The sequence below is a fragment of the Lygodium microphyllum genome, chromosome 2, assembly GCF_053477565.2.
Source record: "Lygodium microphyllum isolate KBCC chromosome 2, Lygodium_microphyllum_v1.1.10, whole genome shotgun sequence".
Classification (NCBI taxonomy): domain Eukaryota; kingdom Viridiplantae; phylum Streptophyta; class Polypodiopsida; order Schizaeales; family Lygodiaceae; genus Lygodium; species Lygodium microphyllum.
In genome coordinates this window covers 75,801,673-75,816,189 of record NC_141136.1, presented here as the reverse complement: position 1 = coordinate 75,816,189, position 14,517 = coordinate 75,801,673, and the positions used below count along the sequence as shown (strand labels likewise).

The window sequence follows — 14,517 nt, the reverse complement described above, 5'->3', positions numbered from 1 at the left end:
CTTTATTCAAATTGTCACTAAAAGAATAAGGAATAAAGTGACGGTGACGGGCGCCCGCCACCTAGAGTGTGCAATGGCGGTAACTGTCAGTGTAGTAATACACGGACGGCTAGGCAAAGGCGCCTTTACCCCCAACACCGCATAGAAATGACCAAGCGAACTAGACAAACTTGCGCTTATGGGTCACCTCACGTACATCTTCGAGCATTCGAAGTTGCAATAAAGCATTCCAAAAACCCTCGGTATATTATGAAATAGGCTCGCGATCTCTTCGTTGTAGAATATCTCACTGTTTGATTGCTTTTTTGTGGAATTGAAGTGGAAGAAAATTCTGTAAAATTTTCTTTTGAAAAGTCTCCCAAGTAGTAGGACAATCAATGCTTCTGTGGACAACAGTCCACCATAGTGATGCTCTATCTACTAAATGATTAGTGACACACTTAATTTTGTCTTTTTCGGCATACTGCTCTTCATGGGAATAATCATCAAATTGACTGATAAAAGCAAGAACAGTCTTTCCATCGCATAACTCATTGAAAGTACGAAATTTGAAATTTCTTTTACTTGTCTTGGCTTCTTTCCGAATAGATTGTGCTTCAAGTGTCGCATCAATCATGTGACGTATAACATCTTCATGTTGCGGTCCATCTTGATCAGCAGTAGATCGTTGAAGACTGGCCAATTGAGCTTGCAAAGTTTGACATGCTCTTCATTCCTCTTAAAGTTGCATCATAATTAGGTCCAATTTTTGCTCCATCGTTGGTTCCGGTAAATCACCTTCGGCCATAAAATCTTCCATATTTTGATCAGTCATCCTACAAAATTTCAAACAACCTCACACACTCGAAATCTTGTTAGCGGGATGAGCGTAGCTCAAGGTCGGGTTTACAAAGCTTGCTCTCTTTTTTTTTAATGGCTTTTAGCAATCTTTCTTCTTTGCAGTTACGAAAATTGATATCGGTCTTCTTCCAAGGGTATACGTCTTCCGTATAGTCTGTGTGTGATTCTCTGCTTGTTGGAATTCATATTTGTCACAGCGCAAGTGTGAGTAGGGGCTTGCTTAAGGTGCAAAACAGGTTCGAGGTAGGTTCAATGTGAACAGTTGCTAGGCAGGAGATTAAAGAGTGAAAGCTTTAAGCTTTAGAAAAGCTTAAAACCTTAACCTTAAGCTTTTGAATAAAAGCTTTAGGAATTCGAATTGCTGCAATAGGAACGGCGGCATGTTCTGGACGACCTCGATAGCAATCAGTTCATCCTTTTGCCACAGACATTTAAAATTGAGAGTTTAAGGTTTTTTTTATAAAGCTTATTAAGCTTTATAATGAAACTAATTGACAATTTCTTATCTTTTCTTCTGAGAATAACGACTTGATGAAGGGGCTTGGGAAGTGGTCCTCCGTCGTTAGAGACTGGTCCTTCACGATCCAACAGTGTAACAGGAGATTCTTCACTGCCAGAAACACGCTAGTATTGACGGATTGTCGCGAGATTGACAGTAGACCCCGTTCATTCCAAGAGCTTCACCTTCACGCGAGATGGTAAGCGATTGAAAGCGCTCGATCTCAGCTTCGCTCTGATACCACTCATGCACAAATCGGATGTCGTATATGTACGTAGTGAGCACCGGAATGTCCCCAAGAATAAAGAACTCTACTTTAAGCTCAAATTCCAAGAGAATAGACTTGCACGACATGAAGCAAAAAGACCAACTGGGTACAATCTCTTCCCATGCCTTGTGTAAGCGCTCTACAAAGCATGTATTTAATATTTTATTCATCTCCAAGCTCAAAAATAGCCCAAATTTACAATTAGCATGCTTTAGCTTTGTGTTTGCTTTTGTCCAAATAAAGAATAAAGCGGTTGGGCGCCCCAAGAGTCGGACTGTGCCCAAATACAATGACCAATAATGAATATTTAAACAGTGTGTCCATGCGCATACAAAATAATAAATATATATCAAGCGCTTTAATAAATAAGCGCGTCAAAATAAATATTAGTGTCACGCCTAAGACGTGCGCCCATCAAAAATGATAATTTCTTCTAAATAACTTGAATACACGCTATCGCCCAGTGCTTCCCAGCGCCACCGTTGCCTGCTCTATACATCAACTGAAGCATTCACAATTGTTAGAAAATAATAAAATTAAACTGACAAAAGTGAATACCTAGCAATCTTCAGCTACAAAATAAATAAATAGGTTGGAACTCTGTCCTAACCTTAATTTAATATGAGTGCACACTCTAAACTCATAAACGTCCATTAATTTAAATATGTATTTTGTAGAATCACCCACTTGCACATTAAATTAACGTGACGCCCGAAAAGGACAGGCGTCCCCGTCAACTTTTCGCACAAGGAATCCACCTTGTGTACGAGCCCCGACAAATAAATATAATTTTATGAGATCCACCACAAAACCTCATGAAATCCACCGTGGAATATGCCTTTTGGCATCAAAACTAAGATGATGGAATCTAATATAATTAATTAAATTGAGACAAAACTAATTATACAAAGAAAATACGAAGACTAACTAATCATATTAACTAATTATAAAATGCTAATTGTTAAAAATAATATTTGTGAACTAACCATTAAATGAACAAAGAAAGGATAAAGACGAAGAACAAAATCGTTTAAACTAATCCTTAAAAGAATGAGGGACGAAGCTTTAAATCTAACCTTTTGACTTGCAAATGTGATGAACGATGAACTGATTTACATGTCTTCACACACTCGTATATGACCTTACTCTCTCCTCACATAAGAGACAAATTTTGTAATCAATGGAATGGTCCATTCTACTTAATTCTCCCTCCTTTATATAGGCTTAAGGCTTCCCAATATTCAAAGCTTTTCATTAAGCCTTTTAAGGCTTTTATATTTTGGAAACTTGAAATGCCTAAAGGCTTTTAAATGTTTAAGTTTTTATTTTTATTTTCTTCATATTAGCAAAGAGGGATGGGGTCATCAAAGTTTCAAATTAATTTTTTATTATTTTCTTTAGATCGATCGACAACTTACTGCTTTTTATTATATATTAGTTGATGTTTTTTTAAGAAAATAAAAAGGCAACTAATTATACGAAGGAAAGACGGAGACTAACTAATCATGTTGACTAATTATAATAAACTAATCGTTTAAAAAAACCTTTGTGACTAATCATTAAAAGAACGAAGAAAAGGATAAGACGAAGGACAAAATCGTTTAAACTAATCCTTAAAAGAACAAAGGATAAAGATTCAAATATAACCTTTTGACTTGTAAACAAGATGAACGATAAACTGACTAATACATCTTCACATACTTTGTGTATGGCCTTGCTCTCTCTTCACATATAAGAGACAAATTTAGTAATCAAGGGAATGGTCCATACTACTTAACTCTCCTCCCTTTATATAGGCTCAAGGCTTCCCAACGTTCAAAGCTTTCCATTCAGCTTTTTAAGGCTTTTATATTTTAGAAACTTCAAAAGCCTAAGGGCTTTTAAACATCTAAGCTTTATTAAAAAAAGCTTTTATTTACATTGGCAACGAGAGATGGGGTCATCAAATTTTCAAACTGATTTTTTATTATTTTAAATTTATTCAGATCGATCGACAACTTATTGCTTTTTATTATATATTAGTTGATGTTTTTTTAAAGAAAGCAAAAAGGAACTACGACTAATTAGGCTAACATGCCGAATTTTCATTTAAGCGCTTCAAAAGAAAAGGAGAAGCAGAAGAACATTCATCATGTGTGACCCCAATACGGCGCCTGTCACAAGGATAAGGATGTTGGGCATCGGTGTGAAGGAACTGCCAAGGGGCGACATGTCCTGTGATTTTTTTCATGTTTTAAAACTCCATTTAACGCCTCTCTCGAAAAGGTTGGCGCATAATTTTCTGAAAATTAATTTGAAATTTATTTTTTTTAAAAACTGAGACAAAGTGCAACCTTAAATTAGAACACGCAACACATATTCTTCAATTGGATCAAATGATACGACGCCTATTGCAAAGGCCCGGATGCTGGGCGACATGCCAATGTGAAGGAACCGCGGAGGGGCGACGCATCTTGTGATTTTTTTATTTTTTAAAACTTCATTTAACTTGATAAAAGATAATTAAAAATGTCATATAGCTACATCTATAATAAATTCAGGAATCAAAAGAGTATTGGACTCATAAGGTAGCCTCTTGGTAAAAATTTGTTATCAACTGGATTTGAATAATTAACCACACTCATTGCACAATTATTAGGACTCTAATGAAGAAAAACGACGAATTAGAAAAGACTAACTTTACTAGCTATTATTGGCACTTGTGATAATGAAGGTTTAATAGTAGCTTCTTCACTTAAACTACTTGAATATTCTTAAGTTATTATACCTTCAGAAGGGGACTATGGCATACAACCCTCTCAAAATTGAGAATGGATTGCCTATTAGGAACTCACCATAATCTCTCTCAAAGGACAAAACTACTAGGAACAAAGATCGATATCTCATTTGTACATGATAAATAGTTGTAATTTTCTCGTTAAAGAAAGGCTAATGGTTTGGAAATATATGAAAGGGGCTTGAGATGTATTGCATTTGAACCTTCATCATCTCCTAGGGGAGAGAGTTATATTGATTCCAAGGGATTGTCGGACAAGGGTTTAATGCATGAGTGGATTACCTCCATAATCAAATTGTGGAAAAGATGGTGGTAAAGGCAAGAGACCCAGAAGGCCACTGCTTGATACACTAGCTAAAGGTCAAGTAGTGAGAAGGCCACCATGGAAAGCAAGGTTTGCTCATACGAGAGATGGTGGGTCATGGTGGCTATGGATACCCCACATCTACAGACGTTGGAAGACCATATTCTAGATAAAGGGTGGACTATATGGATTATGTCTATGGTAGTTGGGAATGGCTATCCAAGTACTTTGGATACAAGTCCCGATGTAAGGGATAGAATGCTAAATTGGAGTTGTACCTTGAAGAATGTTTAGATAAGCATATCATTAGTACTATTTTCTGTAGATTACTTGATCTTGTCTTTGTGTTGTGCTTGAATTATGTAAACGAAACTTATTTTAACAAGCTAATTAAGAAAGTAGTTTTTATGTGCTAAACTAAATGTGTTAGGTAATTAGATAACTAAGTAAATCATATTATGAATGCAAAGCAAGAGGACAATCCTAACGGATTCACATTATGGTAAAAGGTATCGGTTATCCAAGAGGTTTCCTACAAGAACGTGTTAGACTAGGAAAATTCTAGGAAGAGCCGAATGTTGACTATCTTAGAACATCATCTCAGATTTCGACCTGTGGGGGATCGGGGTGAGACTTTACCCTACATGTAGAGAGGTCGACATGTTTAGCTCCCCCTTGTTTCAACCTACAAATAGAGGCGTTGGCATGTTTAGATCCCTCTTGTTTCTCACTCTCCTTGAATTAAGTGCAGTATGGGTCCACTTCAGTTCGAGTTGTCTGGCATAAGCAACTACCCATAAGCGACACTATAAATGTGTTAGGTGACCTTGTAAGTCATTTAGAAACCTTGTTGCAAGTCGATCCTTGTGGGAATGGAGCGAAGCTCTTTCTGCGAGGGTAGACTCAAGTGACACTAGGCCGCAAAGCTCATTCGTGTGGTTTGCAATCTTGAGAGAGCTTTTTTCTTACTTCTTCCTTCTACATTCTTCCTTGTGTGAGGAGAGTGTGTGTGAGTGAGAGAGGGAGAGTGAGGGATTGGTGTGCAAAACTCTTCTCTTTCATATTCTCTTCTTATATTTCTTCTTCTTTGTAAAGCAAGCCTGGAGTGATCAAAGCCATGGAGATTGAGCACGCTTGAGAGGCATCACTCGAATTATGGAGCCATTGAGGAGCCTTCATGGATAAATTACAATGAGGAGGTAAATCGAAGAGTTCGATATGGTATGCATAAGAGTGTGTAATAGTTATATAAGAGGTAGCCATAGCTACATCAATTGAAGCACTTAAAATGATAAACGCTCTATTAAAATAGAGTATAATAGCTTTTATCAACTCGTTTTTTTTTAACTCATCATCATCATCAAGAGCAAGCCATTAACACTCCTACATTAGATAAAGATAAGGCAATGAGCACACTAAACTAATGAAGAGGGAGAGATTCCCATCAGCATCATCATCATCATCATACGGCCATCACAAGGTAATGAAGCCATCAAAAAGGAGAGAAGACTGATTGTTTGGGCCAAGCGCCATGCCAACTCAAAAAGTGGGAGAGAAAGAGAAGCTTTTGAGTTTCTATTACCTAGGAATAAAGGCAAAGGATTGAATTGGCTAAGGTTTAAACTATAGAATATAATAGCTTTTATCCAACTCATTTTTTTCACAATCTTTTAACTCCTATTGAGCACACTAAACTAATGAAGAGGGAGAGATTCCCATCAGCATCATCATCATATAGCCATCACAAGGTGATAAAGCCATCGAAAAGGAGGGAAGACTAATTGTTTGGGCTAGCCGCAATGCCAACGCAGAAAGTGGGAGAGAGAGATATATATACAATAAACTAATCAAGCCACGCTCAAGAGAGAAAGAGAGAGATGATCACCATGAAGAGACATGGAGGGGAAGCTAACTCCAAAACCGTTGCCTCCCCCCCCCCCCCCCCCCCCCCCCGGCGGGAAAAAACCCCGCACCATGTAATCAATTTGTTATCTTCAAACTCCCTCAATAAGGGCTATATAGGTACCCTTGGGCTAAGCTTGAAGTTTGATCCTTTGCTCTCCCTTCCTAAAAGAGAGAGAGAGAGAGAGAGAGAGAGAGAGAGAGAGAGAGAGGACCTTGTTGAATAGTGGCTGCATTTGCCATTGATGCCGTGTGGCAATAGGGACCCCCTATTTTTAGCCTCTAGGTCACACATCAATCAATTGAACTTCATGCTGATTAGATCAACCTATTTTCCTGGCCATCTATTTAAAGTTGTCCCAATCCATGCCTACCACATCACATCAACCATCGTTTGCTCACACCTTTCTCAATTAAATCTTCTACCATCAATCCAATGCCTTCACTAATGCACCTTTGTAGTGTGCAAGGGTGATTATGTGCAACCTTCATGATCATTAGTAGGTCAAACTTGTTTTACAAGTAGTGTATCTACAACTACCCCAATCCATGCTTTATATAACCATCATCTCCCCTACTTCCTCCTCAATCAAATTTTGCCATCAATCCAGCACATCTCTATAATGTGCAAGGGTTGAGCGTATGCAACCTTGCATCAATGTTTACGGAAGTGTTCCTTTTTGTTCTTTTGTGTTTCATCTCCTCTCCATGTTCTTCTTCCATTGCACACTCAATCTTTCCTCTTGTCTTGGAATTCACCATAAAAGCTTTGGGAAGATTTTCTCCAAAGACTCCTATGTCAATTGCTAAAAGCCAAGGCAAGAATGCAACAAAAATGATAGTGAAGGTCAACATTTTCCTTTAATACAATGATTTTTCCTTCAAATGACAAGGTTGTGTCAAACTTTACTTCAAGAATTTCCCTTTAAATGATAAGGTGTGTCAAACTTCACTTCTCCATTTTGACCAATACTTCACAAAGGGTGGTTGTTTGCAGGTGACTTGAAGTCCAAGGGGGCATCCCAAACACCTTTAAAACTCCCCCTTACCATCTTGAAGCCATTAGGCAATAAACCACTCCTATGGAGATTCATGGGTCTACATAGACCACCTCAATCTTGCTACAACTGATTTCTAAGCTTGATATGTTTGCAAAGGTCTAAAAGTCATCACATAGCTTTTCCACAATACTCTTCTCAACCTCTATGATGTTGCAGTTGTCAACTAACAATAGACATACAAAATGCTTGACAAAGGTTGGCTAACTCCCTTGAGAGCACCATGATGAACCACATTGTTGGGAATGAAGGTTACTATAAAGCAAACTTTTAATGTGCAATGCCAAGGTTTTAAGTCATTAGCTTGTAGGAAAGAATTAACATAAAGGTTGCCATTAGGAGGCCTTAGGCCCACTTAAAGACATGGAGCTAAGCTTTATTCAAAGCCCAAATTCACTACAAAAGGCAGCTCTTTGTAAGTTCTGTAGTACTTGGAGAATTACAAGTGTCATCTTGACAATTGTCCCAAACTGCCTTGTAGAGTTGAACAAGAAATTCATCTACAGCAAGGGACTTACTTATAAGCTGATTGACATAGCCTAACCTGGCCTTCCAAGGAATAAGGGCCTCATATCTTTTAAACAGAAATGCGAGCTTTGGCTCAAAATCAGCTGGCTTGGCAAACTCGAACCCAATAGCATGAGCTAGATGAGATCTAAATCCTTTCAATATACCTTCATTGTCCCTAAAAAGCCATTATCATTAGTGTGTGCTTCCTAATCTTTAGTGCAAGCTCCAACTCATGTAAAAGCCTACAAAAAACTCATCACAAGGAAATACACGAGCAACAAGAGAGCACCCAGTGGGCAAAAGCTCTAAACTTGGGCATATTCTTTTGATATTAACACGATAGCTGGCATGCTTACTGTGCCACGTATAGTGGAGTTGAGACCTATTCAAAATCACAGCCAGGTATAGCCAGATCTATGGGGTTGATGTGTAAGTATCAAACCATTCCCATTATTTCTCTCCTTCGCAATCATGTTCTCAGTGCCATGTGATAGATCAGCCTCCTAAGCAGATTCATGTTCTAGTTACCGATTGCCTTCATACGGTCCAGCTTATCCTTGATGGAGAGCCATTATTGCGCAGGCCAAGAAACAGTTGAGGTTATACTGAAACAGTGACCAACATCTCTCACCATGTGCCCAAACCTGCACAGGTGCAAATGAGCCATCATCATGTGCCCACAGAAACGCAAGCTCAATGATCATCAGAGAGCCATTTGGACCTCTTCTGGATCACTCTGCAAGGGTAAGGTTGCCCACCGCAATGTTGGTTTCTTGTAAGGCTAGTACGACCACCTTAGATCTCTAAATAACAGCATATACCAAATCCTTTCCTTTTACGCTCTAAGCAGAAACCTCTTACATTCTAAGATGCAACAAAAAACTTTCTAGAGACCATATCCGTAACAATAATATCCGTCATCAAACATCTTTTCATCTCCCCCACTTCTGCGTAGTAGTTATGATTAATCCAAGCAAGTCTCGCAAGCTTTTCGATGGGCATCTTCAATTTTGTTTTATCTTGCACCGCTTTTGATTTCTGCTAATGCCAGACCTGCCTCACAGGTTTCTCCTTCCCCTCCTTGGAATATACTTTGGCAATCTCTACCGGTCCTTACTTTGGCAATCTCACCATCCATCCACACCAGCAGATCTGGAAAGGTGTGACCCAAACAGGACATTCGTGCAGGAGAAGCACTGCTTCTGACAAGAAGAAAGACGCCAATGGCAAGGTGGTAACCAAATTACAATAATATCAACTGCAAAAAAGCAAGAATCCAGTCTTGCTCACTGAAGAACCGACAATGACCATAAAAAACCCCTGCCAATTAGATTTTTACTAAACCAATGCAGCTTTGGACTGGTTAGTGTGAGAAAATAGTGACTGAACTCAATCTTCTGATACATGTTTTCCTATGATGCAGATAAATAGGACAGAGCCCCTCCATACATGTAGGATATAGTAATGCCATGCAGCAATACAATGATGGGGGGAGTAAGCACCCTCTATGGCAACAAGGAGGGTGGCTTTCACCAGACGCCTAACTGCTTCCCAATCAATCCTCTACCAACACAGGTATTCAAGGTCTATGACCACATTGCCTTCAATGATTCTCTTCACTTCCTTTCCCAGTTGTGATAGTCATACTAGCCTCTTTTGTAACCAATTTTAATCAGTCCTTAATAACATGGTCTTTTTGCTTTATAGTACTAATAATAGATTTGAATTTCCAGTCTTCTTTGTTTGAAAAACTGTCCCTTGTTAGGGCTTCCCTTGTCCTAAACATGGTTTCATTTATTATGTTTTGAAGTATGAATGGCTTTGTACGTCCTAGAACATGTGGAAAATTAATGAAGGACTAATTTGACCACTTACATGACCCGGCACTGCACAGGATAAGCCACAAACATAAACTACCACAGGTTTAATAGAAAGGAGAAAACCACATTCTGTCGTTAGGAGAGTACTCATCCATCTTACAATACCACATCTAAATAAAATGAGATGGTCACACCCCCAATCAGACGTTCATGGAGACCATATAAGTAAAGCCATTGCTGCCTTGACGATCTGATCAACTCATCATCAGTCCATAACACTCAATTTTTCAACAACCATCATTGAGAAACCCACACCACCTGAGTCCACAATGACTTAAGAGCATCTGGTCAAGAACTCTGACCGCCAGCACTTGGCTGAAAACTTTGACCACCATTCCAAACACAGCAACCTACTCTCAAGGGCTTAATGCCTGAAGTGCATTAGACTCTTAATCTGTTCTCCAAAAGAGGACAGCCAGAGAGGGATATTGCTCAAAGTGAAATCAAACAACATTAGTGATGCTAACAAATCCCATATCCTTCATAGAGCTTCACTAGGGAGTTCCCCCTAAAAAACTTGAGAAAACATTCAAGAGGACAAAAAATCTACATGATCATTTGAATATTTTTTATGCCAGTTTTCACCGTAGTGTCACATGCAATAGCCACATGCAGCTTAGTATCTAGGTCTTCCTCTTGCTTGTGAACCTCTTCTGAAATCACGTCCTGACCTGAAACCTGTGTCTTCTCGTTCACGAGAACTTCTCCCATTATATGATCTACCCCTTCTATCATTAAAGTCATTGTCATCGTCAAAGGACTCCATTTTGGAATATCTTTCACCTCGGTCACCATTGTAGCCATTTCTCGATTTAAAGCCACCTCGTGAATTCCCAGAAGCACTACCATATCCTCTGCGCACCCTGTTTTGTTGGTCATCACCCTGAGAATCACTACTATCAAATACAGAACCATTACCCTTCACTTTCACTTTGTCTCTTCCTCTATATTCACCACTCCTCTCAATAATCTGCCGGTCATGAGACAAAGATTTTGCATTGTTCTTGACCAAATTAGATAGTGGATTACGCTTGGAAGGAGTTTCACGACTTTTATTTTCTTCGTCTGAATCTTCAGATGAAATAATGTCATCAAGATAGTCAATACCACTCCCGATGCTGAATTCACTATCTTCACCATCACTTTGTGTGATCTCCCTTTCCAGTTGGGTGCTTCTTCTTGACTTCACAGTTTGTCCCTCTTCCTGGCTTGGCTTTGAAAAAGATTTCTTTGGAACTTTGGGTGAATCCAAGTCCTCAACTGTTACCTGGTTGTCCACATCTGATTCTGGAATTGATTTTTCATGACCATGCCGCTTTGGAGAAGATTTCTTTTGAGTTTTAGGCAAATCCAAGTCCTCCTCAAGTGCTACCTGGTTGTCGGCATCTGATTCTGGGATTGATTTCCCATGAGCATGCCTAGATCGTTTGTAACTGCATTCCACACACTTAGCCTTCTGTGGAAGATTCATGAACTTGCACCTGCAAAATGCATTGCAGATTGAGCTGATCCCCACCACAAATTATTTTTCTTTCTAAACTTGACTGAACAGGCAAGTATAGCTTGAATCAGAGGAAATCAAATACAAACAGCACCTGGGACATTTCCATTCGTCAGAATCCACCTCTGACTGTGCTTCAGGTTCATTCTTCAGTACCTCTTTCACCATCCTCGCATCAGAACCTTCTTGATCTTCAATACCATTGGTCACTTCCTCAGGCTTTGTCGTCAATGCTCCTAGCTCATCAAGTTTCTCATCGTTCAGCACTCCCTCTTCTTTTATGGGATGCGCTCTTGGCCCTCTCAATACTAAATCAATATCCTCAGATGTGACCTTAAAGGAGCGCATTTCTTCCAGAAGATGAAATATAGATTCCATCACTCTCTCAGGAAGGGTACCCAATTGTGAAGAAGCACTAACAGTAAGGCTGTGTATGATTCGTGCAACGTCGACCAAGTTGAGTTGAAAGGAAGTTGGAAGGGCAGAGAACTGAAATCAAATTCAACTTTCATTGTTGGATTACACTTTTCACTTCATAATGCTGCTATGTTTAAGATGGTGTGCATGATTTAAGCAAGCATCACTTACTCTTGTATGGTCCAATGTTATAAAGGTTTGCAATCTCCTCTGAGAGGCAACTGTTTTCCTAGTGTAAGTTGGGTACCCATATTCGGCAAGGACTTTCAGGTTCTCTCGTGTTAAGGACCTACGTGCATAAAATGTGTCAGACTTCTTCAAGCAGATCATACTTATTCAAAGGAACTCTGTAAATTCAAAGCCTTGCCAAAGTTCATATATTTTTAAAACAAAATGTAGGCAAGGCCCATAAACCCAGGGTAAGATTCGGCATAAAGTGTTCAAAAAAGCTTAAACCTTCTACTTAAGTGGTAGTACAAGGTGATTGCAATAATAATGCTCCTACAACAAATTATGGCTTGTAACTCTACAAGAAAAACTTATAAAGTGAGATGCTTTGGCATGCAGTCTTTCCCATGCAACTTCTCCAAGAAGGCAACAAAACTACCTTTTTTTATTTTTAAATCTGTTCAAGGGCAACAATATCTCTGTGTCCTGTAGATTCATTGTCCATGGTAGCTTGGTTACAGGGGCAAGAGTACCTGGCCAACACCTAATTTCCTACATAGGAGTGATCTGAATGATCCAATTACATGAACTACAACGCTCCTCCATCAATATAACCATCAACTGAAGCTACTCCGCAATGATACTTGTAGACTGGAGATGGTCAGAAAAACGAAACCAAGCACAACGTGTGAAGACCAGTTAATTACATGCCATAAGAATTACTAGATAAAGTGCAATCAGAATCCCCCAAATCAAATTCTGAAAACTGAACCAGAATCCAAGGGTAAATATGAGCCAATGAGTTAGCACATTACAAAAAGCAATTTGCATCAATATAAACAACTCAATGAGAGATGAGAGACTATACCCAAAATGGGGCTGCGCAGCAAGTGCAAATCTAATCATCGCCCGCTTCACACATTCCGTCTCTTTAAATGCATCAACATCTTTTGGCACCTTCAGCTCCTCACCCTTGAAACAACCAAGGCTTTTCAGGTGCTCAATGAAGCTGGTCAACTGTGGCCATGAGGGAAGTTTGGGGCTCCTACAGAGCTGGGTTTCCCTTGCTAATGTGGTGTTTCCTGCAATCTCAACTGAAGCCTTTAAGCTCCTAAGGTCCTCCACAAGAAGGCCTAGGAGATGCTTCTGCTCCTCCAACTGCACCCGCATCCCATGGAGCCACAGTCTCTGTTCTTCCAGCATTTCCCTCTCTGTCATTCCTGAACTTGATGGCAATGGAGTTAGATGGACTGAGGCAATCACCGGTGCACTGCTTCCTGCTGCACCGAGGGCATTAAGCTCCACAGCTGGTGTCTTCACTTTGTGATCAAGTAGGATATCTGCTTCGACGGCCTCCAGTGGAGGCGTGGAGGCAGGCTCATCCAGCCTGCTCTCAGTATATTCTCGTCCTCCAGTGGATTCCAGAGAGGAAGCCTCACCTTCTGCGAAGACAGATGCAGGAGATGCCACGCTTTCGCAAACCTCTGCAACATGAGAACTCCCCAATTCTTCTGGGGTGACAGTCAAGCCTGCGCAATCAGCATTAGGGTCATCTTCCTGATGAGTCGATCCTGCTGCCGCAAGGCACGAGCTCTCTGCAGGGTTGACGTGACAATTGTCTACGACCAGAGCCTCTGAGGTGGTGGCGAGGACGGCCTCAGCAGAGCTGAAGCGGTGGCATGGGAGGAGGCTGGACCGAGGCAGGAGGTGGAGTGGGGTTTTGATGGCAGAGTGCGCGGCCACGGTAGCTGCAGGCAAGGAGCAGCAGCTCTGAGGCAGGAAGGGGCATGGCGATCTCAGATGGAGAGACCGCGAAGCCGGAGAAGTCCAAAAGCCAGAGAGCTGCTGCGAAATGAGCTTGGCAGACCTGGCTTTCTTGAGCGGCAGCATGGCGTGTCTCTCTGTTAACAGAGGAAACCGAACACTATGTATACAGCATCATCATCATCATCACTACACTGTAAACCTAAAACCTCTCTAAAACCCCTCGCTCCCACGGAGTCCCACCAACAAACCCGCCTGTGGATATGCATTCTTGGGCATCCGGATCGTCTCTGATGGGTCTTGCTTTGACGTTTGGTTTGTTTATGGTCCCAATGATTCTCAAGGTAGAGCTCATGTTTGGGAGGAACTTACCAGCACGCCTTCACAACAGCATGCCATCTTAGTTGGGGATTGGAACATGACTCTGATAGATCTCACAAGGCCAACACGATGCTTGCTAAAGAAAGAAATGCATGGCATGCTCTTCATAGAGACTTAGATATTGCAGACTTGGCATTGATGTCGGCGGGTGGTGGGAATGCACCCTTTACATGGCACAATAAACAAGAAGGCAATAACTGGTGCGCTGCCAAGCTTGATAGAGCCTATGCAATGCATGGGGGGTGGTGG

General features: G+C 40.5%; 1 protein-coding gene and 1 long non-coding RNA gene across 4 annotated transcripts; one reads left to right on the top strand and one right to left on the bottom strand.

Annotated features, from left to right (window-relative positions):
• The first annotated feature begins 8,095 nt into the window (after positions 1-8,095).
• LOC148039907 (uncharacterized) lies at positions 8,096-11,691 on the top strand. 3 transcript variants are annotated; one of them, XR_015693474.1, is made up of 4 exons: positions 8,096-8,901; positions 9,222-9,388; positions 9,581-9,732; positions 11,590-11,691. It is a non-coding gene; the product is annotated as an uncharacterized LOC148039907 (long non-coding RNA). The 3 variants fall into 3 exon arrangements; XR_015693476.1 differs by lacking the exon at positions 11,590-11,691 and having other exon boundaries at positions 8,096-8,559; positions 8,740-8,901; positions 9,581-9,929; XR_015693471.1 differs by lacking the exon at positions 11,590-11,691 and having other exon boundaries at positions 9,581-9,929.
• On the bottom strand, positions 10,056-14,146 carry LOC148039906 (uncharacterized). The gene is made up of 4 exons (XM_087695069.1): positions 12,992-14,146; positions 12,127-12,244; positions 11,633-12,027; positions 10,056-11,518 (listed from the first exon to the last, which is right to left on the bottom strand). The coding sequence occupies exons 1-4, from the start codon at positions 14,011-14,013 to the stop codon at positions 10,654-10,656; spliced, it is 2,400 nt and encodes a 799-aa protein (XP_087551195.1). The 5' UTR covers positions 14,014-14,146; the 3' UTR covers positions 10,056-10,653.
• Between the last annotated feature and the right edge of the window lie 371 nt (positions 14,147-14,517).

What these genes read in the sequence shown, in the direction of transcription:
- LOC148039906 (XM_087695069.1), bottom strand. Translation starts at nt 14,013, where the DNA reads ATGCTGCCGCTCAAGAAAGCCAGGTCTGCCAAGCTCATTTCGCAGCAG. An exon ending in GCTGCGCAGCCCCATTTTGG is followed by an intron (nt 12,245 to 12,991) that starts GTATAGTCTCTC and finishes TTATGCACGTAG; the next exon opens with GTCCTTAACACGAGAGAACC. An exon ending in TAACATTGGACCATACAAGA is followed by an intron (nt 12,028 to 12,126) that starts GTAAGTGATGCT and finishes ATTTGATTTCAG; the next exon opens with TTCTCTGCCCTTCCAACTTC.